Source organism: Grus americana, chromosome 4 (assembly GCF_028858705.1).
Source record: "Grus americana isolate bGruAme1 chromosome 4, bGruAme1.mat, whole genome shotgun sequence".
Lineage (NCBI taxonomy): Eukaryota > Metazoa > Chordata > Aves > Gruiformes > Gruidae > Grus > Grus americana.
Genome location: NC_072855.1, coordinates 25945779 through 25972442, shown reverse-complemented (window position 1 = coordinate 25972442; position 26664 = coordinate 25945779). Strand labels below are relative to the sequence as shown.

The 26664-nt window shown below is 46.9% G+C and overlaps 2 protein-coding genes across 4 annotated transcripts in view; one reads left to right on the top strand and one right to left on the bottom strand.

Moving 5' to 3' along the window:
* CHRNA9 (cholinergic receptor nicotinic alpha 9 subunit) overlaps positions 1 to 26664 on the bottom strand; it is a 60629-nt gene that overhangs the window by 13342 nt on the left and 20623 nt on the right. The window lies entirely within an intron of this gene.
* On the top strand, positions 8235 to 10055 carry LOC129205816 (uncharacterized). Of its 3 annotated transcripts, none has more exons than XM_054824111.1 (2): positions 8235 to 8340; positions 8899 to 10055. In XM_054824111.1, the coding sequence occupies exons 1-2, from the start codon at positions 8262 to 8264 to the stop codon at positions 9798 to 9800; spliced, it is 981 nt and encodes a 326-aa protein (XP_054680086.1). In that variant the 5' UTR covers positions 8235 to 8261; the 3' UTR covers positions 9801 to 10055. The 3 variants fall into 3 exon arrangements, with proteins under 3 accessions (XP_054680086.1, XP_054680085.1, XP_054680084.1); XM_054824110.1 differs by having other exon boundaries at positions 8250 to 8340; positions 8896 to 10055; XM_054824109.1 differs by having other exon boundaries at positions 8288 to 8427.

Below are 26664 nucleotides of genomic sequence, written 5' to 3'. Positions count from 1 at the left end.
TTTTCCAAGTTCTGTGGAAGGTGATATAAGGTATAAAAGCTGTTAAGGCAAAAAAAAAAATGTTCTTTAACATTAAAATGCTACTACAACCACATATTATCCCTGGTTGGTTTGTGTGCTTTGGAAAACGTTTGCTGCTTGCCTGCCAACAACTGGCAGGGCACTGTGAATCATCTTTGCCAAGTGCTCAGCTGCCTTTAGCTTAAGAAGGGCACAAAGGGCATTTTATTCTGAAACGAAACCAAGATGATGGGGAAAAAGCAAAGAGGGATTAGCACAGAGCTTATAGCTATAGCAGAGCTATGAGAAGACATACTATCCTACAATCATCCTACAGTTATAGCTTTTAGGAAATGTATATAAATGTGCAAAAGCCAGTTCCTCAAAGTAGTCTAAAAGAGCTAGTATAAGAACATTGCTAGAACTTAGAACAATTTTAGCAATGAATTCCATATTGGCTTTACTCCTGGGCTCTAGCAAAAGCAGCCTATTAAACTGCTATTTCAGAGCTGCTCCTAATCCAATGGTATTAACAACTGAGGTACAGTCAGGTCTGGACTCTGATAGAGAATTGATTTGCTCTTGGTGGGAAGCTATACATAAAGAAAAGAGCATGGGATTTGTGGTACACATTGTTCTTTCCCTTCTGCCAGTACCTCAAGGCAATATAAGTAGCAAGTAAGACACTGGTATGATTAAGCAACATGTTGCAGTGAATACACAGCCAGCCCCAGAATGACATGGCAACACATTATGACATCCCATTGGAAGAGATGATTCAATGAGCCAGTAGCAACTGGTGTATTCAGCACCGTACTAATGCTTTAGCCAAACTTGAACCACAAATGCAAAACGGAGCCTTCTTCACCTATCTTGATTGAAAAACATTGTTTTTCCTTTAGATATCTTACAATAAATGTACTTTTAATGCCTATACAGCTTTCAAGTTTGCAACAAACCTCCTGAGGAGGTCTAACTTAGAAAACGAAATCAAACATCTTCAACAGAAAGCCAGAGTAGGGTAAACAGAGTGCCAGCATGTTGTGGCCAGCATGCTGCTACCAGAGCCACTGCATAACATCAGTGTCCTCCTTGCTATGGAGTAGACTGTTCAAGTTTCTCCTGTGTACAAGTAAACATGTCATGGTTTCAGCTGAGAGTTAATTTTCTTTCTAGTAGCCAGTATAGCGCTGTGTTTTGAATTTAGTATGAGAATAACATTGATACACACTGATATTTTTAGTGTAAGCACTAGACCTACCTAGCAACAACTAAGTCAAGGACTTTTCAGCTTCCCACGCCCTGCCAGGTGCACAACAAGCTTGGAGAGCACAGCCAGGACAGCTGACCCAGACTGGCCAAAGGGGTACTCCATACAATATATAACATCATGCTCTGGATATAACTGAGGAAGCTAGCCGGGAGGCAGAACCACTGCTCAGAAACAGACCGAGCATCAGGTTGTTTTCTTCCGCATGTGGTGAGCAATTGCCTTTGTGCATCACTTGTTCTATGTATATTATTATTCTCTTCCTTTGTTATCCTATTAAACTGTCTTAAACTCAACCCACAAGGTTTTTTTTTCTGTTCTCCTCCCCATACTCTTGCAGGGAGGGGTGAGTGAGTAGCTGCATGATGCTTAGTTACTGGCTAGGGTTAAACCACAACATCGCAACTGATGAATATATATATCTCTCAAAGTAAGGTGACAGAAAAAGACTTCTAGATACCCAAAAGACACTTTGGGGATGTTTCAAGTAACAACTCAATGGAACCGCTCAATCTTTAAGCTCATCTTTTGCTAGCTGCTTCTCATTCTTGGTTACAAACAAGAGAGAAAAGTATGGGAGATGCAATTGTTTGTATTTACAGATTGTCTCAAAAAGTCCCCTCACCACTTTTTATAGCACAAATAATTCTCTATATAATCACTGGAAAGAAAACACTACGATGTTTAAAGGCGTTTGCCTATTTATCCTTAGCTTTCTGGACCTGGGTCTTTGCTATCAAAAGGACACTGAATGCTGCTTAGTCAGACTAGCAGCAAATACTTTCATTCTACAAGCCAGAAGTACTCATGGATCCTGGTGTAAAACATGACAAATACTTGATTTAGTTACCTAATCGTTTTCAGTAGATATGGAAAGAAGCCATTTCTTACAAATTTCATCCATTTCAGGAACAGGAACTCTGAGGTACAATTCCAATAATGAAAATTTTAGCTACGGAAGGACATACACTTTATACTTGATTAACTAGTACTGGAGTAATTAATAAGTAATATTATTTCTGTCATTCTAAGGAATATGTATTTGATATAAGCATCACAATCAGAATAGAATCAAATGCATACAAAACAGGTGTACAAAGAAGTTTTGGTGGTTTTTTTAATTAAAACTACAAGTAATCACTTTCCCTTTATTCTTGAAAAGAGTCTGATTACTTGAATTCAACAATTATAAATTGCAGAAATTGTAAGAGTTCAAGCTTCCACATGAATAATGATACACCAGCATCCTCACATAACACTGAATTCCCACAGCAGACAGTGATCAGTAGTACAAGAGTAATTTGGCTCTTTTTGGAGTCAGTATGCTTAGCCTTTCACCCTTAACACATTAAAAACATGTGAAATCATTAATTAGCATTGTAAGAAAGAACTGTGAGTTGAAATAATTCCTCATTTCACTTTTTAAAATTAATAAATTTCTTATATCCCTTTCTGCCTTTATTCAGGATCTTTAAAACAGCTAAATGCAAGCATCTTGCAAATAATTTGTTGTAGAGATAACCATTTTAGGATTCTGAGCTGATGAGATGCAAAACTCCTAACATTCAGGAGAAAACTGGTCTCACTTACCAACTGTCTCAGTTTTATTTGCCACATAAAAGGAGACCTATAGCTCCAGCAAGCAATTCTAGATTGAGCACTGCATTTATAACCTTACCTGAAGATATGCCAGCCTATCAAAACAGGGCTTTTTAAAAAACTAATTACCTCTGATGACTGTTCCTTAAAAACAAGTTTCCCTTCTTAATGCTGGGATCCCAAGTACCCATTACCTGTGATGGAGCCCTGCTTTCCTGGAGATGGCTGAACACCTGCCTGCCCATGGGAAGTAGGGAATGAATTCCTTGCTTTGCTTGTGCACAGGGCTTTTGCTTTACCTACTAAACTGTCTTTATCTCAACCCACAAGTTCTCACTTTCACTTTTCCTATTCTCTCCCCCATCTTGGGGGGGGGGGGGGGCAGGCAGCAGGGGGAAGTAGTGAGTGACCAGCTGTGTGGTGCTCAGCAGCTGGCCAGGGCTAAACCACAACAGTAACACTGGTGCAGCTATTTGGATCTACTTGTATAGAGGGCTCAAGAGAGGGAGCTCACTTACTGTCACAAGTAAAACAGACTCAACTTGGAAAAAGTAATTTATTGCCAATTAAAATATTTGAGTACTGGGAAACAAAAATATGAACTGGGCAGCCCCTTACCTCTTCCTACAGAGGCCACCCCTGTAGTTGTCCTTTCCCCCAGTACCAAACCCATGCCACACATAGCCAATACATAGGCCTTTCACAGCAAGGCAAGACAGTACTAGAAGCTGGCATGCCTGGATACAGCACAAGCCAGTGACACATCACTTCCACAGAGCACAAAACAGTTCCTTACACAAGTATGTTCCAAGTATCTGCTCAGCCTAACCAGCAGCAGCTGGTGGGCACCTCAGGATACGTTCCTGGGCAGATGCTATATTTGCATCACCTTAGTTATATTTACACTTAGATTTCATGCACAGAAACAGAAATTACTATACAAACAAGCATTTTTAGTGAACAAAACCACACAATGAAAAAAGACAGCTTTTAGCTGAATTGCAGTTAAAACAAAGATCTCAGATATGGTTATAACCACAGAAGTCTTGCTGCACTGTAGTTAATTCCCACAGTGAACACAATGCCACTCTTGTAATAAAGAGTAGCAGACTGGTGCTGCCCTCCATAGACAGTGTTAATTTCTACTAATCAAAATCCCAGAAATTATGGATAATTATCCACAGAGATCAAGCCAGCATCAAATTTCAGCTAGCTCCCATACTACTGTAACCCATAATTTTGTTAGAAAAGGGCTTAGGCCAAAGTAAGATACAAAAGTAGCATGTTTAGCAATAATGATGGTCCAGGTTTGGAGTAGTGATGGTAATAAGGGTGATCAAAAGGCTTGCTCACTACAGTTCTCAGCCAGGGGACTGTCTGACTCACCAACTCCCTTCCCAATCAAGCCATATGGTGAAAAATATATTCCACTGCATGCTAACAAAGTACCACAATGCTATAATTACAAAATTGGAAGTACTTGAGCCTTTGTACTTTATGATTATGGTTGAAAACTCCTTAATTTTAAGGAGTAACTTAAAATTTGATCAAAAAAGAGCAGGTTGAATTAAGGACAGCAAGTATCACATCATAAGGAAATCATTTACTGTTAAGTGAACCGTGTGCTATTTTTGTTATTTAAAATACTGATTAGGCTAATTATGCTCAGAGGGAATTGGGTCTAGAGGATTAAATGAAATATTTTCAGAGGCAGAGTTTGCTGAATAAAAAAGCTGCTGTGTCCCATTTAAACAGTGCAAGATATCACTTTGAGCATCTTATGACTATCAATATTTTAAAAAGCTCATCCTTTGGTGTCTGTTACTGGGCTAATCACATAGCTTATTTTTCCCTTTTGACCTTAGTGACATGTCAGTGTTAAATAGTGTACAGCTACACCAAAAGATATTACAATTTAACTACCGCCTGTTTTACAATGATTACCTTAAAATCTCAAGAGTTTTCCTTCAAAACCTCAGTCTGCCTGTCATTCATCCCTCTCCACACCAAGACTACAATTTCTTCTGGGTAAAAAGCAACAATATCACTAGTAGGCAAAGACTGTTTTTAAAAATGAAACATTTATTAATGCACACTATACAAGACAAAACTGTCTGCAGACTTGTTCTGGAGATAGGCAAAGTCCACACACAGCAGGTTTGACACTCCCCCACCCTCAGCACAAGCAGCAACTGTGAGTGAACTTGAGAGATCACTCCACTATGAGGTAGAAAATTCATTACAGGTCTTAATACTAAATTACTGCCAAAGACTAGAAACTGTACAGATAAAAGCCAACACTACAGAAAGTAATTGATTAGCTTCTATTTTCCCATTGATCTCCATGGCTATGATCTCTCTGGGATCATACAGGGCCATCTTGCCAGGCGAGTGATGTCTTCCCCAGGATACCCGCAGCGTGCAGCAGTGACAGCAGTCCCCAGCCAGAAGGAATGCACACCATACTGCTCCGGGCACAGCCCCAGCAGCCGCAGGGCCCATCGGAGAACAGACAGGAACTCCCTCTTTGTTACAGTTGTATTATCTGAATGCATAAATAGTGGCCCTTCCAGCTGTGAACGAACTGCCACATAACTCCGGAGGGCCAGAACAGGGCACACCCATGGCTCTCCAGACAGCCTAAGGCTAATGACATGTCTCTCTCGACCCACAGAAGAGGTATGCAGACAAACCACCACTCTCCCCTCCATCAGCTGGAGGTCACTCAGGTACAGCAGCTCAGGCTGCAGTACATCATGGTGCTTTGCCACCATCTCTCCTATTCTAAGTGCCCCAAAAAAAGCTATAGTAAATAATGCACGAAATAGTAAGCATTCATAATGAGTTATGCATACAGACTCCAGAGCTCCTAAGAGAGATCGCAACACCTCAATTGTTATAGGCAAGTATTTATCTCTCAGGATGCCCACTTGACGTTTCAACCCTATCACCATGCAGTGGGTTATAGGATCTTCCAGAGGATCAGGGTTACCAGTCAGTTTTGATAAATAAGACAGTGCCGCCACATACATCAGTGTCTTTGAGGATGAATAAAGAGATTCAACAGCCAAAAACCCTCTAACTTGCTCCTTTGGAATTGGCCAGGCTGCAGGCATTCCCACACTTTTCCTAAAGACAAGGAATTTCTTCAGTCCTTCAAGGTAGGCTTGCCAAAGCCTACTATCCCCTGAGCACTCCAATAACGACAGAGTCTTCAGAGGCCGAGGTCCCAAGGAATGTTTCCGAGGACAACTAAACACCCTTCCTACAAGAGAAGATCCACATTAGCACATGCTGACAACAGGAAGAAGCATGCCACAAGCAGCAATAAAGACAACATTCTTCAGTGCAATACACCCCTAAACAATGCTCTGCTAGTTTATCTGATTAAAGATAACACACACAGCTAGCTCTGAGCTATTAAAGAGATCAGATATTTTTGAAATGGGAAACTACAAGCAACATACTAGGCCCATTTCAGACACAAGATCTGTTAACACTCTGGGAATTTACAAATTCATGGAATAGTAACAGAGAAGACAAGCAAAAAGCAAGTTTAAAACCAAGCCTTCCTGGCACGGCTTACAGAAGTTACAACTGCAAAGGGCACAGAGCACATTCCCACCAGAAGGCAGCGTATTTCCCAGCCCAGAAAGGGGAACTCCCTCGAGGCCTCCCTCCAAAAGCCTCACACTAGAACTCGAGCAAAACGAAGGAAACGCTGCCCAGCAGCGGCCACCGACCCGCTCGCCCCCCGCCTAGAGGCAGAGGCCAACCCCCGGAGAGGCAGGCGCCGAGCCGCCACACGTGCTGACAGCCCCGCCAGAGCACGGCCCGCACTTACCAGTCACCGCCGCCGCCGCACCGCGCTCCTCACACCACCGGGAGCCGCCGGAGTGCACCACCGCTTCGGTCCGACACACAGCTCTTCGGTTGCGCGACGAGAAGACAACCTCTTGCCCAGTAAGGCCCAGGTCCAGCCACTCCATGCCTGGCTCTCTGGCCAGCAGCGCCAGCATCTCCCAAAAGGGCGCGGCGACAGGCCCAGCCGGGGCGCGGGCAGAGCAGGACATGGCGAGAACACAAGAAGCACCCTGACCCCTTCCAGCACGAAGACTATTACGGCCCCCCCCCAGGCCCTTTTATAGCCGCCGAGCCGCTCGCAACGCCTCCTCTGATTGGGTACTCGGAGCGGCCCGGCGGGTTGGAGCGCTGCCATTGGCTGTCCGCCCGACGCCGTCCCGCGCTCGCCCTGGCCTGACGGGGCCCCTCCGAGCGTGGCGGCGGGCGGGGAGCGGGGTGTGCGGTGGGTGTGAAGTGGCTGTTAGCGGGGCGCGGCACCGCGGGAAGAGGGCAAGGAGCGGGGCCTGGCCTGCGAACTGCGGGGCGTGAAACTCACAGGCGTTTCTCACAAGTATGAATGGATTTACTGATAAAGTTAGAAGGAGAAAGAAGTGCTTGTGTTCCCTACCCACTGTTCTCCTGGGCTCTCCAAGATGTGGTTTCCAGCAAGCTTCCTACAGAGAATAGCTTAGGGCAGCTGACTCCATTCTGAATTACTCATCCTTTGCTGTTAGTTATAAACAATACGCCTAGATGCTTCATGCACAATTTAATGAGATAGCTACCCTTGATAGCTACATCTTGAGCTTTTAGCTTGGTATTTTCCTGCGCACCCTCATCTCCTTTGGGGTGCCTTCACAGAACACACTTGCTCTGCGGAGAGGGTAGCCCCGCACCCCGAGGGCTCCCGGCTGCACAGGGCACCAATGCTTGAGACCCAGCCTGGTCTCCCTTGGAACAAAGCTGTGCAGGGACCCCGGCAACTGCCGGCCCCAGGACCTTCCTCTCCCTCAAGATTTGACTGTTACTCCTAGCACTCATCCGGCCAGATACCGTGTCTGTACCTCCGCCTGCTGCAGGTTATCTCATTTTAATAACAAAATAGCGCGGGCTTGAGGCGGGGGACAAAGAACAGCACCAGGGCCGAGGAGGTTCAAGTCACGCACCCGCGGCACACCCTCTGCCACCACCGGCTCCTTCCTTAGCCCCCAACTGCAGCACAATGAAGGCGATAACGAGCTGTTTAGCTCCAGGCAGTGAAATCCCATCCTCCCGACGATTCCCGCCTGGGCCGATGGGCGGCCCCGGCGTAGAAGGCAGGACGAGGTGACCCCGCTGAGGCGGCCCCGCCGCCCCCGCTCCGTCCCTCAGCTACAGGCTCCGTCGCCGCGCGGGCTCGCTCCACGATTGGGTAAGAGAGGGGCGAGGGCGAGCGGGAGACGCTCCGATTGGTTAGAAGTAAGGGCCAGGCTATAAAAGGCAGCACAGAGGCACATCTAGGGTGCTGGTGTTTCGAGCTGCTGGTTGTGTAGGTGCCGTTTTGTTGGTGATGCAGAGCAGTGAGATCGAGCCGTTCAATGCCCCTTCACCCTTCTGGGCGCTGCTGGCACTACTGCGGCAGGAGCCAGGTATGGGATGGCTATCGTGTGGTCTGGGTGCCTGTGCCAGATCGTGGGGTCCCGGTGGAGTGGAGGCTGGCAGTCAGGGAAGAGCTGGTGAGTGTGGCCCTGGTGGGTCAGCTGCATGTTGGGGGAGGTTGGCAGAGGCTTGGTAGGGTCTTCTGTGGAATCTGACCTCAGAGCTGGAAGGCTTCTGGGACCTGCGTGCACTGCTGAATCTATTGCAATTGTGTAGCTTTGTTACTCTCAGTCCTTTGTACCTCTTGATGAAGGCCTAAGATTGCAGAAATCTTGTAGTAGTCTGCTACATCTGTCGCTAGGCTTTGAGGTGTTGCTTTAAAGAGAAAAAACATGGTGGGGGGTATGTTTTTTAGGATTTTAATTATTTTCCTGTGCTCTGGTTGTTGAAAGCTGTGCAAGTGAGAGTTGTAAGAATACAAGGGACAGCCTTTTTTCATAGACGTTCAAGCAAAAGCTGGAGTGTATTGAAAGGGAGGAAAGTTCTTACTGCTTACTGTCTGTGAGACTACCTTGTTTGCCATTGCTAATGTGGATTTCTTTCAGCAGGTGAACTCAGCCAGGTTCCTGAGAAGCATCATTTGGGCCCTTGGCCCCTGAAGGCTCTGCTCCTGCTGGAGGACTCAGGAGACAGCCACTTATGGCAGGCCTACTATGAGGGCCTAAAGAATTTCCTTGCCTTTAGAGAAGGCATGGCTCTGTCTGCAGTCTGGCCAATTCCAGTGGATCAAGTGAGAGAGTTTTTGGTTGTCATGGCATCTCAGGATCTGCCTCCTGCAAAAATAATAATGTATATGGAAGGACTGTCCTTCATCTCCAGAATGGTAGATCATTCTGATCCTCTTCAAGATCCTGTTATCTGTAACATGATATCAAGGTTGAAATGTAGGACTGGCCCTTCAAATGATAAATACACTCCTGTAACTGTTGAAGTGTTAAGATCTCTCCTGGGGACTCTGGAATCTGTGTGTTGCTCTCCTTATGACTGTGTATTGTTCCGTGCCATGTTTACTGTAGCTTTTTTTGGTGCACTCCGTATAGAAGAGATGGTGACAAATCACCAAAATATAGTACAGCCAGAGCTCCTGTACTTGAGTGACCTCCAGCTGACTGAAAGAAGTGCAAACCTTTGTTTGCGTACGTCTCATATGGGCCAAGAGAGGTATTTGATCCAACTGAGATTATCTAAAGAGATGTGGGTATGTCCTGTTGAGGCTCTCCGCATCTACGTGGCAGCACGGCCTCAAGGAGAGGGCCCTCTCTTTGTGCGCTCAGACAGTATGGCTGTGACAAAGAGGGAGTTCCTAACTGTCTTCCGCCATGCTCTTGGGCTTGCTGGACTTCCTCCAAACCAGTATGGTGTGCATTCCTTCTGGCTGGGGACTGTTGTAACAGCAGCATCTCATGGGTATTCTGATGAAGCTATTAACAGAATAGCAAGGTGGCAGTGAAGATTCTGAAGAAGACATAGTTCCATCTGTTTGGGCTTCCATAGTAAGGGCTATCTTCTGCAATGCAGAAATTTTGTACTTTATACAGACTAAACTTTTGGTGCTCTGTAAAGTTACAGAGAAGGGGACCAACTAGTACAAGGTGACTTTTCCCACCTGGGATGGTTTTGAGAATGGAGTGTCACTCTTAAAACTGCTGTGACATGTGAGTCAGTGTGCGTGCTGTTCAGCGTGTTTGTCCTAACTGTATTTTGACCTTGCATAATCTTACATTAAAGTGCAATTTCTTTCAAGAACTTCTCTAGTCTTTGTTATGCCCTGGTCAAAGGCTAGTCATTGCAGTGGTGACAAGAACTTGATACAAGCATGCATCCTTTTTACTGTCTGATGTAATGAGAAGTAAAGCTAGCTGATGGTGATTGGAGGCTGTGAGTGTGAGGGAATTTAGCTGCTAACTGAATGTGACACCAGCAGGGAAGTTGACCCTGTTGTCCAAGTTGCAGTTCCACTGCAGCTGTATTCAACGTCAGCTGTTGCTGCTGCAGTCTGTCTTCTTACCTAGAGAATCATCATAGAATCTTAAGGTTGGAAAAGACCTCTAAGATCAAGTCCAACCATTGAAGAAGCCTTCCCCTTAAGGATTCTTGGGATCCTTTGCTGATCCTTCTTCAAAGGATGTATCAAACCCAGACACTGACCAACAGTAGCTTTTAATTAAAATGTTGAACCCTGCTCAGTTCAAAGGATCCTTTGTAGCAGAGAACATAAGTTAAAAGATAGCTAGCACAAGTAACCCTCATTCTGTAATTGGAGCACTTGTTAAAGAAAGACTCTTAATACAGATTAACTAACTAGTATCTGAGAAGCAGATAACAAAGGTGTCTGAAGTAATGGCATCCCCTGTAGTGCATCACATCAGTGTGTTCAGGAGCTACCTAGGAGACACCTAGGTATACAGAAAACAGCCAGCATCATACTGCACTTTTTCAATACCCAGTCTAGTTTCCAAGAGGATCTTTAGTTACTGAAAGTTCTTGCTCTGCTCACTATGCAGGGCATACTACAAAGACAGAGCTGTGGTAGTAGACAACAATCTGTTAATTCCCTGGCATAAATTTGGTAGTTCCCCTTCTACAGCTTTACTACAAGCTGTTGCAGAATTAGCACACTGTGGTGCTGACACTGACTCCCAGTCATCTTGCTCATATTCATGAATGTGAGGTGGTATGTCAGAGTGGCTAGAACTCTCTCTGACTGCAAGGTAATAAATTTAGTTAAAACATCCCCATGAAAAGTGTGCCAGAGGAAGCAGGTCTGAGGCTGGGTCAGAGAGAGGGAATAGTTTGGCTCACCAGCTTTGGTTATTGAGGGGGAGCAGGGAAAAGGCTTGCTTCAGGAGTGAGGGGGGAGGACTTTGGTTTATTGTGAGAATGCAAGGGGCTTCTCTGGGTCACAGATGGTTTACTTGAGGCAAAAGGGATTTGTTAGGAAGGAGAAGCACGATTCTGCTTTATGCATGATGGTGGGGATGGAACTGACTGCACAGGCCCAAGGGTTTGTGGGCATGACTGCACAGCCTTGTGCTGCGTGATCACACATGGAGTCCTGCACTGCTCTTCCATCCTGAAACTTGGGGGCTGGCACGTGGCAATGACTGGTTGGAGGAAGGTGGCTGGAGGACACAGTTTCCTGTCCCATGTGCTACCAGAAAAGCGCTGATGTACATCACAGGAGTGTAGTAGGCTGCAATAACCAAGATAGCATGGGGAACAGCAACCTTGAGGCTGTCCTTGGGTGTGCAGTTCAAAGTTCATTCCATCCCTACCAGCAGGTCTCTGTTAAAATCCAAGTGGGAATTGATAATCTTTTCAAGGCCATGAGAAGAGTGCTTTCAGCTGCAATGATGGTAAATGCTCTTGTTTTACTGCTCTTTAATTTTCTGAGAGGGAGGGGGATGCTGGTCTGTCTCAGACAGAAACCAGGATATTCATGGTAGTAACAGTGACGGCTTCACACTAAGAATCTCAAAAGATAGAAATGTGCTATTTCTCCATATTGGTATAATTACAGTTCATCCAAGAGATGGGACGAGAAAGGATGTAGAGCTCGCTATAGCTGACTCAAAATCAGAAAAGCCTCTCTGGGTGTCCCAAGTGACAATCTCCATGACACCAAGCAAGCAGGGAAGAATGGCATTGGAGGAGGAACTCACAAAAATCAGCTGAATGCCACTGTGCAGAGCAGCTGTCCCACAATGGTTCCTCGGCAGCTCTGTAAGCAGTTCTACATGGCCATGGTTACTTTTCTCCCAACAGGGAAAAGAGCTCCTGAACAAATGCTTAGGGCTGTGCTGCACCTACAGGTTCACAAGTGTTTTCTCGGCAGCAATACCAGCCTACAATAAGCCATTTCTCATCCACCACTGTTGATTCCCTCTCTGTGCCATCTCCCTCAGCTAGTACACTTTGCTTGGCTAAACCTGAAGCAAATATAGAAACAAATGTAGATTAAAAATAATCAGATTAACTTTATCATGTAGATCTGCAAAAAGCTGTACTGACCCAGCTGAGGCCAAGTAAGAAAATGACATAGGTTGGTTCTCCTGCCAAAAAGTTTTCATCAAATTATGTCCTAAAAACACCTCTGTGAGGTAGTCTTCCTGGGGCACTATCTTCCCACAGTGCAACCACCCATAGTTTTAATTGCTGCGTATCCTGAGGCTAAGTTACTGCAGCAACAACTCCTGGAAAACAAAGCCAGGCAAGGGAAAGGAAATTACAGCAATTTAACTGATGTGTTGTTAAAACTTCCAAGGAGCTTTCCCTGCCAGGTTGCTAAGCGTTGTGCACATCACAGGGGTGAAGCTTTGCATCACAGTGTAAAAAATCCATTGGGCACTGAAATGCAGCTGCTTCCTAATGAAGCGGAATCGGTTGACAACTTAGACAAATTTAACCTTGTTTTACCCTAGCAATGTGACCAGATAGATACTTTACTTACAGATACGTGTTTCTTCTTTCCAAACTCAGTCTGTAGCAGAGTGGGGCAAAATCATACATAAACGTGATCCTCAAAAGGTCACGGTAAACTAATGCAAAGACTGGAGGCAGCACACAAACTCCTTACAGAGATCAAGCCTTAGACACCATATCCTACAAGTTTGGACTTGGAGAGCTCAGACAAAATTATTAAAGCCTTTTGTCTTTTGTGTTATTTCACACATGCATTCTGCATTATTTATAAAGATATCTAATACTCTTTAGCCACAAATTCCAACAGCGTTATGTAGGCTTGACCCCAATATTCAGTACAAGCCACTCGTTTAGATTTACTCAGCTCTTTACTTCCTGGCACGTTGCCCTCATTCCTTCAGAAACTCAGGTTTACTTTAAGGCTAGATCAATTTGGAACCAGGTCTTGCATCTCAGCTTGGCTTTCACAACAGCACTCTGTAGCATTAGCTGCCTGGTTGCTTCGCGGCACACCCCGTCCTCTCGCCCCCATTGCTCAGCAACGTGAGCTCTCACGTCCCCACACTGCAGGCACGTACAGTTTGTTTGCTACTACCCTTTGGAATGAAAGCCTGTAGGGCATTAAACAGTAAAAATCATAGAGGATTTTACTGAAAATGGACTGTTGTTGGTCATGGAATAGAATAAACCAGCCCATGTAATATTAGTGACCGGTATAGCCTGTGTGCAATGTCTGAGGGAAATTTAACAATAAGGTGAACTTCCACAAGCATGGGAGGAACACAGGCAATGCATGTCATCTGTAGAGCCCCAGCAACCCGCTCCAGCATCTTGTTCCTGTTATAGTACCTCCTCCAACTCTGACTATACGGACGTAGCTATCTTTCTGCCACTTAGGTCATGTTAGCGTCAGGGCATTTTCTATTGGCTTTTCTTCTTTTTTTTTTCTTTTTTAATAAAGACATTCTTCATTCAATGGATATTTAACTCTCAGCTGATTCCTGGTCTTTTCATGCCTGGACAGAGATGATTGCCAAAGGCTAGTTCTTCCACAAGCGTTTCTGTGGGTTCTGCAAGTGCCCGGGCTGCACCCTTTTGCCCTACTTTGGCAGCTTCACAAAGGCCTGCATACTACAAACCAAAATGCTAGAAGACGTTCAGGAGACACATCCACCGTGTCCTGAGAGCTGCTCTGCACTGGGTGGTGCTCACAACAAGCGGCAGCGTGAGCTGTTCAGGATACGGTACCTTGTAAGCCCATGCCATCCTCCTGCCTCAAGCGTGCTCAGCCCCCAGAGCCATTGTTTTCTGCAAGATTTGCTAACTGCAGTCACCCGTGCAGACACCTGAAGGGAACAAGGGGTGAGACAGCGATAGTGCGTAGCGCTCCAGACCCTGCTGCAGCCACGCAGATGACCTCCTGCTTTCATGGTCGGGAAGGAACCGTTGAGCTCAGTGCACTGCAGACCATTATCCATCCGTGCATCCATACATGCATTCATGCATGTGTTCATCCACGCATTCATTCAGCCACGCATCCATGCATCCGCCCAGAGGTGTGGGTAGAAGATGACGTTTGGAGGGTTAAGAGCTGGCAGACCCAGCTGGGTTTACAAGACTCAAGGGATGGCTTTCATGGGCCGCAGGTTTTGTCCCCACCGGGGTCCCTAGTGCTAGAACTTAGACCTGCTTATTGGGCAAACAGTATGCGTGGAAAATGTACCAGATTGAGGCAGCTTGCCAAAAGCTGCCTGTGCTTTTACTGGGCCCATTTTAGCAAAGTTTAAAAGAGGCAGGATGACTTTTTCCGAGATCTTAATGTGCCCCAGCTTAGCAAGCCTTCATTTTGTTGGAGGAGAAGTGCTGACGAGTGGGGCACAAGCAGTGAATCGTGCACAGTGGGTAGCCGCCAAAAGGAGGAGGTGGCAAAAACGTTTAAACTGCTTGTCCGCTCAGGCGTTACAGGCTGCCCCTCCTCTGCCGGCTGCGCTTTGCTAGGCATGGGTGCACGGCTTGCACGTTCCTGCACTCGGGCTGTGACCTGCCCCGGGCTTTTGTCATGCAAACCATGTGTCAAAGAGTTCAGAGGGGACAAAAGCAGCCAACTGCTCCTCCTCATGAAGCACCACCACGCTATCCCTTCAAGATTACGGAAATGCAAGGTCATCATTTCGGCTGAGGACGCAGTACCCCTTTTTGGGGTACCCCTTTTCGGGACACAGAGGGTCCAGGCCACCCAGAGCAGGGCTGCAGCACCTCTATTGCTGGAGGACTGGGATGGGTGCAGACCCAGCCCACACCGCCCCTCCATGGTGGCAGTGCTCGGGGGAGAGCTGCTGACTGCATCGTGTCACAGGCCGGTTGGACCACAGCGCCGTGCCACCACGCCGGGGCCCGCGGCTGCACCGCCAGTGCCTTGCAGTATGGGGTACAAATCACACACAGTCGTTCCATTGTCATTTATTTTTTCCAAATCCTTTTCAGCCAGTAGTCGAAACGCACTTCCCAGTGAGCTGGCAGCATGCAGCCCGTTGCGAAAAATGCATTTCAGAGAAGGCTGCTGCCCCGCACCCCTATCTTTGCCGTGCACCTGGTGAAACGACCCAGTGAACTGCCTTGAATTTAAACCAGCATACCAAGTATCACCTCCTGACCTGTTGTTATATGGCTGGAAGCTTCATTTGGGGCTTTTCTTCGTACAGCCCAAGTGAACACAGCCTTTTTGGCAGGTGTTTCCGGTGCAGAAAGAAAACAGGCCCCTGTGGTTAAGCCGTGTAGTTTACTTCAGCTCACTCGCCAATCGGTGCCGAGCGCAAGCGGCTCCCCCACCTTATCTGAGCCCCTGCGAAAAAACTCCAGAACCAGGAGAGTATTTTAACACCCAGCAGTAACCTCAGTACTTAATGTTACCTAGAGAAGGAAACTTAAAAAAAATTTTTTAAAAAATCTCTTTTTACTTTGTTTTCTGTGACCGTAGCTGCAAAAGCTGGGTCAGGCCAGCGGTGCGGTGGGTGCTGCCAGCAGCTCCCGTGCCCAGGAGAAGCTTCGCAGCTTCCCCCGGCCCCTTGCGCACACCCCCGTCACCGGATGTGCTCACCCTGACCTGAATGAGTGGAAGTACAGCTACCCTCCTTCTTTCCACTGAGGAGACTGAGGAAAAATAAAGACCTCTGCAGGCTCCTGAAGGAAAATTAAGCAGCAAAATTAAGCTGAAAAATCCAGTGATGGAATACGTGGTAATACCCCCATGGGCCGAGTACAGCCAAGCCCAAGGTGAGTGCAGGAAGCAAAGTTTCCTGGGCCAAAGATGTGGGGGCATGCCTATCTGTACACCTCCAATCATACAGTAAACATTGAAACAAATTTAGCTGTTTTCTTCTTTCACAAAATTTCCCCACCTGGTCCCGCAGAAGCAAGCAATAATCTTTTTTCTTGTTCTTCTCTTTGTGGCCACAAAATCCTGAAGAAGGGGTTTGGGTGCATATTCAATTTAATGGGCGTGTTGGCACCTAAGTTGAAGATGCCACCTTGAACGCTCCAGCCAGTGGTCCCTTCCCCTTGCGGTCCCCAGGGCAGACCCAGTGTGCTGCCATTGAGTCAGCCTGAGATGGCCAGGACCGCAGGGAAGCCTGCAGGCACACGGTTTGTGGCTGTAATGTTTCTCAGCCACTTGATTTTCCTGCTACATACACACAGAAGCAGCTTTGTTTTGACAGAGTATCTTCCTCACACCTCTCCTCACCCACCATCCAGAAACAGGGTGTTCCTCTGTCTGAAAGCACGGGCACATGAAGAAATTAATTGATGGTGTGAATTTACAGCATGTCATTTATTCCATGGTAACTACCCATGCCTACACACTCCTAGTCAGCAAAACACAAGGTAAAAAGGTGTAAATGCAAGAACATTCACCCAGAGGTATTTTAACGAAGCACTTTACTCCACAGTAAACTTTGCCTTACTTCTGGCCTAATCCAGTCCAGACCGTGTCTCTTTGTTTCAGGCAATTAGCTCCCTGGCAAAGATAAAGCTTTTACATGTCATTTAATCAAATGATCTGTCCCTATTTTGGGGTGTCATATTTGTGTTGTGCAGTATAGGATAAGGAAGACCTTAACTCCTTTTAAATGGGAGCACGGTCAGGCTCCCGTTGAATAGGACCTGTTATCTCCCATTAAGTGGGAGATAAAAGGACCCAGTAGCCAAATGGTTGTTAGTGAAGGACTCAGACTTCCACAGAGTTATCTAGTGGTTTTATTTATATGATGGTGTTTCTCCCCATCATAGGTAGGAACCAGCATTTAAAATTCAGAAGAGGAGTGAGATTACATGGGCAAGAGCTCTCATCTGCAGACTTGGAGTTGTACACTTGCAATTGATCAGGCTGAGTCGAAAACTTCACGGTCACTTTAATTTATGTGAAACAGCCAATTTTTGGTCACCTTGAGCCCAATGGCATCTCACCAGCTCCCTGATTGCCTTTATCTCTAAAGGAAGGTGACAAATGCTGGGAATGCCGATGACAAACTTTTCACTGAAATATTTCTTGTCCTGAAATCACCGTCCAAGGAATACTCCAGGAGAAGTTTTACTGAAGGAGTAGTGAATGCTAAAGGGAGAGAATGCTGTTTGCTGTACGAGGATATGCTCCATCCCCTCCCGACAGGATTGGAGACCACAGAACAGGGGAGGTGTCCAGTAGGCAGAGGCCAGTGACTGTCATTAGTTGCTTCTTGGTATAGCTAACAAAGATGCCAAAATTAATATCATTTGTAACTGCATACTGGACATACTTTATAATTAAAAGCATTCCCAAATTCGATGCATGCAGTAAGGGAGACGGAGGTTCATCTGATACCGAAGGAAGGGCTATGCATCTCAGAGCTTCTGCCTCTTCTCTCATTGCATCATCCTGACAAAACACAGGAGTGTGCCCTAATCTCACCAAACATTTTTTATAACAAACATTGCCTGGCACTCCTTATTTCACTTCAGTCTCCTTGAACACTTTCTTATAAGTGTGGACCTCAGAGGACAAGACCTAGCCCTTCCTGCATGCACCTCTCTTTTCTCCTCAATGAAGGGGATAAAGAGTGGGTGGGAGAGCGGAGAGCTCAGCTCCTCCCTGAAGGCACCAAGGGCTGAATTATCACTTGAACTGTGGGTACGCCGCCCACTGAAGCAGCTTCAGCTCTCCTGCCCCAGAACCTCAAGTAAAATTACCAAATGCTTAGCCAGGTGGAAGGAATAGTATTTCATCGTGATAATTCAGCTGGCATACACTTCTGTAATGAGACCACATCAAAAAGTGAAACTGCAGTCTCATGCGGTTGTTTGCAGAGTAGATGAGTCAGAACCTCTCTCTTTCCATGCTGCAGCTCGCTAAACCTGCACTGAGTTTAATAATTTCCATTCCCTTCAGGAGAGAGGGCCACCACGTTCATCACCCAAACACTCTGCACCATGTAGTGAAAGATTTTAAGGTCTTAAGCTTGATGAGTAATTGATGAACAATACTTCATTTAAATTGTTAGACACAACTGCTTTGGCAGAAAACCTTATGGCTAAAAATCCAAGAACAGATAAGTTTCACTGTTAATCCAGTGTCAAAATGAACTCTGCATTCCCCTCTGGATTTAGTTCCAGCTGCAAAATTGATAGGGACTATTTTATGAGAGTGGCTAAAGAGGAGGCTCTAGCCATTGCATTAGCATCAGGCCATGCGTTCATGCTGCACATCCTTCACACCCCAGCAGTGTCCATCCCAGTGTCTCAATAAATCATAAGTCTGACATCAACTCGTCACAGCCGACTTTATACCCTGTCCAACGGGAAGCCTCTGAAGTGGCTAGCGTGAGTTTAAATGCCTTAAATCTCCAGGGTAGAATAAGCCTGTCTTCTTTGTGAGGCAGAAGTTGAACTTCAAACATTTCGGCCCGCAAGCTTACCTTTGTCTCTAAATCCTCTGAGTTCTATTTGATTCTACATCAAATACAGATGATCATATCTTTATGCCGCTTTGTTGCACAAAGTAATTCCTAGCAGTTTCTAGTTCTGCCTCTGGTATGACAGGTGGGGAAAAAAACACTTTTAAAGTGCAATTAACTTCAGAAAGACAAAAAAATAGCTGTGACAAGTGCCTCCATCCCTCTCAATGGCATTGTAATATAAAATAAGGTTTAAATGCAAGTAGAAATCTGTTTTGTTGTATCTCCGCCCCCAGTTTCAACAGCAGCGTCTCGATCATATGCATTATGTAGCAGAACACGCTGTTTGTTTGGAGAGATTTTTCCCCAGGGATCAGGCTAACCACAGAAATAAGGTGATCACTCTAGTTGCCTGAATTCCTAAGAAAACAAAGATTTTGTGATTGCTCTCTGCATGTCTCTCTCCTCTCCAACAACTTGTTCATGCATTGACAAATTTCAATTACATACAATGGAAGAGCAAAAACCTCAGACATACTCACTTCTTAAGAATGTCATGGAAATATGCAAACAACTGAAGTGAAAATGCTGTGAGCTGAGCTGAACTCATCCACCTTTGAGACACAGTTCCCTGAGAAAGACAGCTTCATCCCTTCTGCTACGACATACAGGCACTGCAGTGGCAGGACTCACCAGACCAGTATCAGTGTGTTGGGTTTGCGTGGCAAGGTTTTGGTAGCCGGGGGGGCTACAGGGGTGGCTTCTGCAAGAAGCTGCTAGAAGCTTCCCCTGTGTCTGATAGAGCCAATGCCAGCCAGCTCCAAGATGGACCCGCCGCTGGCCAAGGCCAAGCCAATCAGCGCCTCTGTGATAACATATTTAAGAAGGGAAAAAAGAAGTTAGAGAGAGCTTTTGCAGCCGGAGAGAGGAATGAGAAGATGTAAGAAACTCTGCAGACACCAAGGTCAGTGCAGATGGAGGGGGAGGAGGAGCTCCAGGCGCCGGAGCAGAGATCCCCCTGCAGCCTGTGGTGAAGGCCATGGTGAAGCAGGCTGTCCCCCTGCAGCCCATGGAGGAAGGATGAAGGGGCGTAGAGATTCCACCTGCAGCCCGTGGAGGACCCCACGCCGGAGCAGGTGGAGGCACCTGAAGGAGGCTGTGGCCCCGTGGGAAGCCCATGCTGGAGCAAGTTCCTGGCAGGACCTGTGGACCCGTGGAGAGAGGAGCCCACGCCAGAGCAGGTTTGCTGGCAGGACTTGTGACCCCGTGGGGGACCCCACGCTGGAGCAGTTTGCTCCTGAAGGTCTGCACCCCATGGGAGAGGCCCACGCTGGAGCAGTTCGTGAAGGGCTGTAGCCCGTGTGAGAGACTACATTGGAGAAGTTCATGAAGGACTTTCTCCCGTGAGAGGGACTCCATGCTGGAGCAGGGGAATGGTGAGAGGAGTCCTCCCCCTGAGGATGAAGAAGCAGCAGAAACACCGTGAGATGAACTGACCGTAACCCCCATTCCCCGTCCCCCTGTGCTGCTGAGGGGGGGGAAGGTTGAAGCCGGGAGTGAAGTTGAGCCCGGGAAGATGGGAGGGGTGGGGGGAGGTGTTTTAAGATTTGATTTTATTTCTCATTCCTTTACTCTGTTTTGCTTGATAATAAATTAGATGAATTCCCTAAGTTCAGTCTGTTTTGCTCGTGATGACAATTAGTGAGTGATCTCTCCCTGTCCTTATCTCGACCCACAAGCATTTCGTTATGCCTTTTCTCCCCTGGTGAATGTCTGGTGAATGAGGGGAGTGATAGAGCGGCTCTGGTGGGCACCTGGCCTCCAGCCAGGGTCAACCCACCACAATCAGAAAGGGCGAAGAAGTGTCCGAGGAGCTGTGCTAACTGTGGTCTGTGCACAGTGTTTGTAGACAAGGGTGGGATGAATCTCTGCATCGTCGCAGTATGGACACCTATGTCTGAGTGAGTTGTCTTGACTCCTTTTACAGCTGAGAGCGAGAAACATGGTTTTCTGGGGCACGATTCACCTTACCAATGTCTGGAATAGACTAAAAGAATCGTATGTCAGAAGCACCTATTTATGTCTTCTGTGCTTCTGGGCTTGCTTTTTGGGAGAGTGAGTGGGAGGCAGAAGCAGACCCCTGCCCACACCATTGCACATTTGCAAATGGCTGGTGCTGATGGAGCTTGTCAGCAGGCAAGGAGCAGCCCACGACCGCGTTACCTACAGCTGCTGACTGCTAATCTTTTGTCTCTGTTCAATTCTGTAAATGCTTCTTCCTTAACAATTCTTCTGAAGTGCCGTGCAGATGGGCATGTGGATCTGAAACACTTTGAAATACCAGCTGTTGGGCCAGCAGCTCTGCTCTAAGCTATGCTCAGAGTAGTTCCGTTGTTCCAAAAGCAAACCCTGCCAAAGCCCACCAGTATGTAGAGCTCATATCCCAAGGGGACCATGTGTCATCACAAACCACCCGGTCTCTCTAGCATCTGCAGATGCATCTAGCCAGCAGAGCGCCAGTCCCACAGCACATGCTCTGAAGGCTTTCTGTGCCACTTCATCTTAGGCACAAGGTGATTTTTACCTTGATCACTCAACTGGCAAACGAGACTGTGCAAACTGCTGGATGGTTGGCAAGCTGCTCCCCAGCGGTCTGCAGCAAACCCGGGCAGGATCAGTGCCACAGCTTGAGTCCCAGCAGAGTGAAAAGCTCCTAAGTCAGATGCAAAACTTGTTTAGGGTGAGGCTGTATCTTGGAAACCTTTTCTTTAGCAACCCAAGGTCACCAAGCCTTGGGTTTCCCTACCAGTTTCATAACGTTTATAGCAAGTATGCAGGCTCTAGAGCACCAAGGAAAATATCAGCAATTTCATTGCCACCAACACTACTGCACCCCGGCTGCTACCACTTGGTGTCACTGGGTGTCACAGATCTGGTGCCTCCCTGCACCCCGGGGCATTCACAGTGCTCTGTCCTCTCTCCACGGCCCCCCTGACCCAGCAGCCCTGAAATAGCCACCCTGCTTGCTCCTGAGCTCAGACTTATTCCCGGGGGTGCAGGACCAAGCTCCTGGCCCTGGGCAGAGCCGCGCTGGCCACAGGGCAGCTTCCCCATCCCCTGTGCCACAGTCCCCTGAGCCAGGGACACGTGCCCTGAGCCCCAGGCAAGGTTGGAAGAGGAGCAGGCACCGAGGAGGTGAGCGTGGGGCCCTGCATGGGTGTCACAGCCTGTGGCAGTGCGCGTACAAGGCACATTTGCTTTTTTAAGGGAGCGTATTAGACTTTGCCTTTAACGCTGCCTGAGAGCGTTGGGCCAGGGGTGGCCTTAGCCACGCTTCCACGCTTTCCTGCGTGGCAGAGACTGACCTCGCAGGAGAGCCCTTCGATTTGACCAGCAAATGCGGGTCATTCCTCACGTTGCACTTTGATCAATGAATTCCTAGTTTGGGATGTCACGTTTGTTGCTCTTCTGCCAGCAGAAGAATCAGAGTAAATTGTCCAAATACCGTCTTGTGCTGCAAACCCCACCAAGTGACCAGCTTTTGAAAAGGGGAGCACAGAGCTGAGGAAAAGCTCCCTGCAGTCACATTGTCTCTTCTCCGATTTCTTCAGTTCTCAGTAACCTTTTTCACTTTTTACAGCCTCAGCTATTTCCTTTCACTACGCTTTAGCTCCTACCGTTCTGCTTACAGCAGCCCACCTCTCTCTCCTCCTTCCCCCTCCTACCTTCTTTCAAGACCTTCTTGAGAGCAAACCACATCCTTACGTTCCTCTCATTGTTAGAGCCTCCACCACTGCTGCTGTTATGGCTCTTCACTATTTTTTGATCAAGTGGTCTAGCGCAGCTCTGAACTTAAACTGCTCTTCAGATGTTCCCATCTGCAGGTGTGCAGACCATCCCTGTAAGCGATATTTTTACACGTTTGAACTAAGTTCGCCTTAACTACACCATATACACCTCAAAACAGTAAATGAATTAATTGCAATAAGTGCAAGCTCTCTGTGAATTTGAAACTCAGTGCAGGTTTGTGGTCCTGTAAAAATAGTTTGCTAAACAAAGTGCTGGATACTTCAGAGAAAGAGAGAAAGAGAGAGAGAGAAAGAGAGAGGGGGAAAGAGAGAGAGAAAGAAAAAGGGGGAAAGAGAGAGGGAAAGAAAGAAAGAAAGAAAGCAAGCAAGAAAGAAGATGCCTGTTTGTGCCATTTACTGTGGGCTTAATTTTGTGTCCGTCAATCCTAAATCTGTGCATCATTGGATCGTTCAGTGATAGAATTAGACTTGAGCTAACTGAAGCACAGGTACGTGATGGAATTCGCACTGCACAGCTGGCAGCATTCGCACTTACCTGCAGAGAGCATGGAGCAGTGATCACAAAATCCAACTGGTGTCAGCTCTTGCAGACTGCAGCATCTCTATCCTTCGGCTTGCCAATATTTTTCATTCTGTGACCCCAACCTTCTTTGCACTTTAGAAATGTTTGGGTTGATATTTGTCTTAGGGGAGTCACCTTGCTGTGTCCAAGCAGCATCTCTGTCACATTCAAGTGGTTTTGCAGCTTGATCAACATTTGCTACATCAAGAGGGAGCTTTTTCATTGACCTGGGACCACATTGGAGGGAGGCAGAACATGCAGACCTGCTGCTTAATGTTCTGTTCCATGTATGCACTCAGCCTATGAAAGGAAAATGATTCTGCAAGGGTTGTACTGCGTGTGTGGGAAGATCAACAGTGGAGGCCTCTGGACTGAAAAAGGTGGGAATCTGCTGTGCTAAACTGGCAGGATGGGGAGCAACAAGAGAGACGTACTGTTCTGTTGACAGCTGGCGGCCCCTAATTCATTGTGTTGCCAATGGGTTCAAACCTGATAATGTGGTCACCACATCAGGAGGTGGCATTTCCATTCCTGTAGGTCTTGTCCCAAACAGCCTTCAGAAGATGGATACAGAGGAATTCACAGGGGAGTTTTGCTCCCCAAGCATTTGACATGGTCAACGGGAAACATTGTCCTACAGGCTGGCTCCCTTGGTCAAACTTAGTTCCTCATGGGGAAGCAGAAATGTGACTGCATTGTCAAATACCATGGATACTTTATGCTTCCAGTTGGTCTGATGAGGCACATGCCAACTGCACTTTCCACATCTCCTGCCTCTTCGTTCAAATAGGTCTGGCCCCAACCCCGACCTCTGATCCTCAATCCGCAGAGAAAAATTGAGCTCCTGCACCACCCTCCATAAGTGTCAGTCCTACCTACCTTAGCTGATGTTTTGAAGCCATTACCAGATCCCTTCAATTACTTCTATATGGCCAGTGAATGTCCACAAGAAGTACCGATAGAAAACCTATTTTTGCAGACTCGAGTCTGACCCTGCTTGACTCTGATTCTGTCTCCCGTTTGCCCTGTGTGTCCTGCGCAACATTTGTGAAATCAAGGACGAGCAGACCTCAGTCCACTGCAGTCACAGCCTGATCCGGCTGTGGCTCCTTCACCCACATCCCAGTGAGAGCACCAAATCACGAAATGCTTGCAGGACGCAGTGTCTTTCACAGCTGCTTGCTGTCATGTAAAAGCTGTGCACGCACTGGAGGCACACAATGAACTTGTCATTATTTTACTTCCATTTCTTTCGCACCTCTTGCTGTGATTGCTGCATTATCCTGGCAAGCTTCTCTCGCAGATTCTGGTGCTCCAGCCACTCTCAGTGTCTTGCAGTCCAGTCCTGAAGCCTGTTGCACCCTGTGAAACCCAGGTCAAAGTGTGACCTGGCATTGTGGTGAACCTGTCTCTTAGTGCCACATCAACACAGGCACACACTTCCCGCTTCCAGGACTAGTGGCTTTAGCTCAGGCACCTCTGCATGCCACTGCCCGCATGGGCTACGGATGTCCCTCAGAGGCCCATTTTTTATGTCTCTCATCCCCAGCCCAGCCCAGCCAGGGAATGGTAAGAGTTATGCTCAGCCTCGTCATCAGACATCATCCTGCCACAGCCCCTGGGATGTCTATGTGGCCTTGCGGACCCATCACTGCCACCCCGGATATCGACATGGCTCCTCTCTTTTGTTTTGGTTGTGGCTCAGCGTTCTCAGGCTGCTGCCTCTCAGAGACCTTTTCAGCAAAATGTCTGATTCATCACCTCCTTCCCTTTGGGCTTCAGAGAAAATGTGGCTTGTTTCTCTGTAGTACATGCCTGCCAGAGCAACACCAGCATGGGGCCGAGTTTCAGAGTCCCCATTGTCCATGTATGCCACCAGTAAAGCATAGCATCACCTTCACAAAGCTGTAGCAGCTCTGGGAACCCCAGGTCCAGTTAAAGGTTTTTATGTCCCTATCTTCTTATATACCTGCAAGTCCTCAGAGGCCCTGGCACAGCTTTTTTCCCACAACCCAGGGATTTTTTTAAATGTTATGTAATTATCTTTAGCATCACGGTTGCTTACGTACCTCTGCCCTGTACAGAAATGAATGTAATTTCCATTCACATTCATGCTGACTCTGCCCATCTCCTGCTGCATCTTTGTCCATTGCTCTTGTGAAGAGCACCTCTGAGCTCCCAGGCTTTTGTCTTCCCCTCTTCCCACCTCAGGTGTCTTCTCCTGGCACTTGCAGATTTCTGTGACATGATGTGGTCCACTGCTGCTTCTGCCTCTCATTCCTCATGCCCAGCACACTCATAGCTTCTCTCGTTCATCACAGCACATGCAGCTCAGCAGACTGATTTTGTGGAGTTAGAGGTAGGAGGTTTTCATGCCATCCTGCCTCGGGTTTTAGTCTTCCCACAGTTTTGGTTCTTCTGTCATATGCACAACGTCAGAGCACTACCCTGCAGACATCTAAGCTCCTCTGCTTGGCGAATGCCTTGTTAATTCTGGATAGTTCAACAGGGTCCCTGAGCAATTCGTCCCAGATCCAAATCAGAACCTAGTCTTTTTTTCAGGAACCTAGTTAACCAATCCCTTCTGCCTTAGATCTTTCCAGAACGCATCTCTGTTTTCATATGCTATTTGTACTCTCTGCTTAAAGCCATTATCACTGATGTATTTAATACACAATGCAGTGATATCCCTCCAGTCTCTGCTGTGCAGTTTCACAGAGAGGTAACTCCACCAGCATTGGCTGACACCTATTGCAAAGATCGAGTACACCAGAACTAGCTATTCTCAAGGGGGGAAAGCAACTTCCCAAATAGTCTTCTTTTTGCTAGGCAAGGCTCATAGGATTTCTTTCATCTGGAAATTAAAAGTTAAATTGTGACATCTCTGTAGAGAGAGTCAAAAGCATGTTCCAGCTGTGAAAGCAGGAGAGGAATTTCTTGCGTAAAGATGCCTCAGTTTGTTTAAATGCCTCTGAGTAGTCAGGGGAAAATAGCAAAGCTGTGGCCCTGGACATTAGAGAGCCAAAAACTTGAGGATGCTCCAGAGCAAGGGCAGTGCATCACTTTTCTTGGTGGCCAGCTGGAAGGTTGTGGGTGGAGCAGAGTCAGAATCTCCTTTCCTTGAGTTAATCTCCTTGAGTTATGTCTTGTACTGCATCAGGAGCCTGAGACTCCTGATATGGGCACCCGTGACTGTTGCCACTGCAGAAAAAAAATCTTTCCCATCACAAAGGAATGTTAAAATAATGAAGTAATTAATGCATTCCTGTATATTGTTCCTTCTTTTTCTGTTCCTTATGTCTACCTACTCCCTATGCCTTCAGTGAATGGAAACACTGGAAAGCCCTAATCCTATAAAGTTGTGTTACAAATCCATTCAGAGCAAAATTTGCAGGTCAAACCCATGAGCCAAAACATTTCTCAGAAGAGGAGCCAGCACCCAAGTTGTCTCATGACCGATCCGAAAGTACTTTAAAAAAAGGTCACTGCCATCTTCCCATTTCATGTGGGGTGCAGGCGGAGCTGCGGCTCCCCCGTTGTCACCCAGCTGCGGCAGCGGGGCTGGGGACAGCAGTGGTGTTTCATGTCTGCAGT

What these genes read in the sequence shown, in the direction of transcription:
- LOC129205816 (XM_054824109.1), top strand. Translation starts at nt 8,343, where the DNA reads ATGGGATGGCTATCGTGTGGTCTGGGTGCCTGTGCCAGATCGTGGGGT. An exon ending in TGGCAGTCAGGGAAGAGCTG is followed by an intron (nt 8,428 to 8,898) that starts GTGAGTGTGGCC and finishes TTCTTTCAGCAG; the next exon opens with GTGAACTCAGCCAGGTTCCT.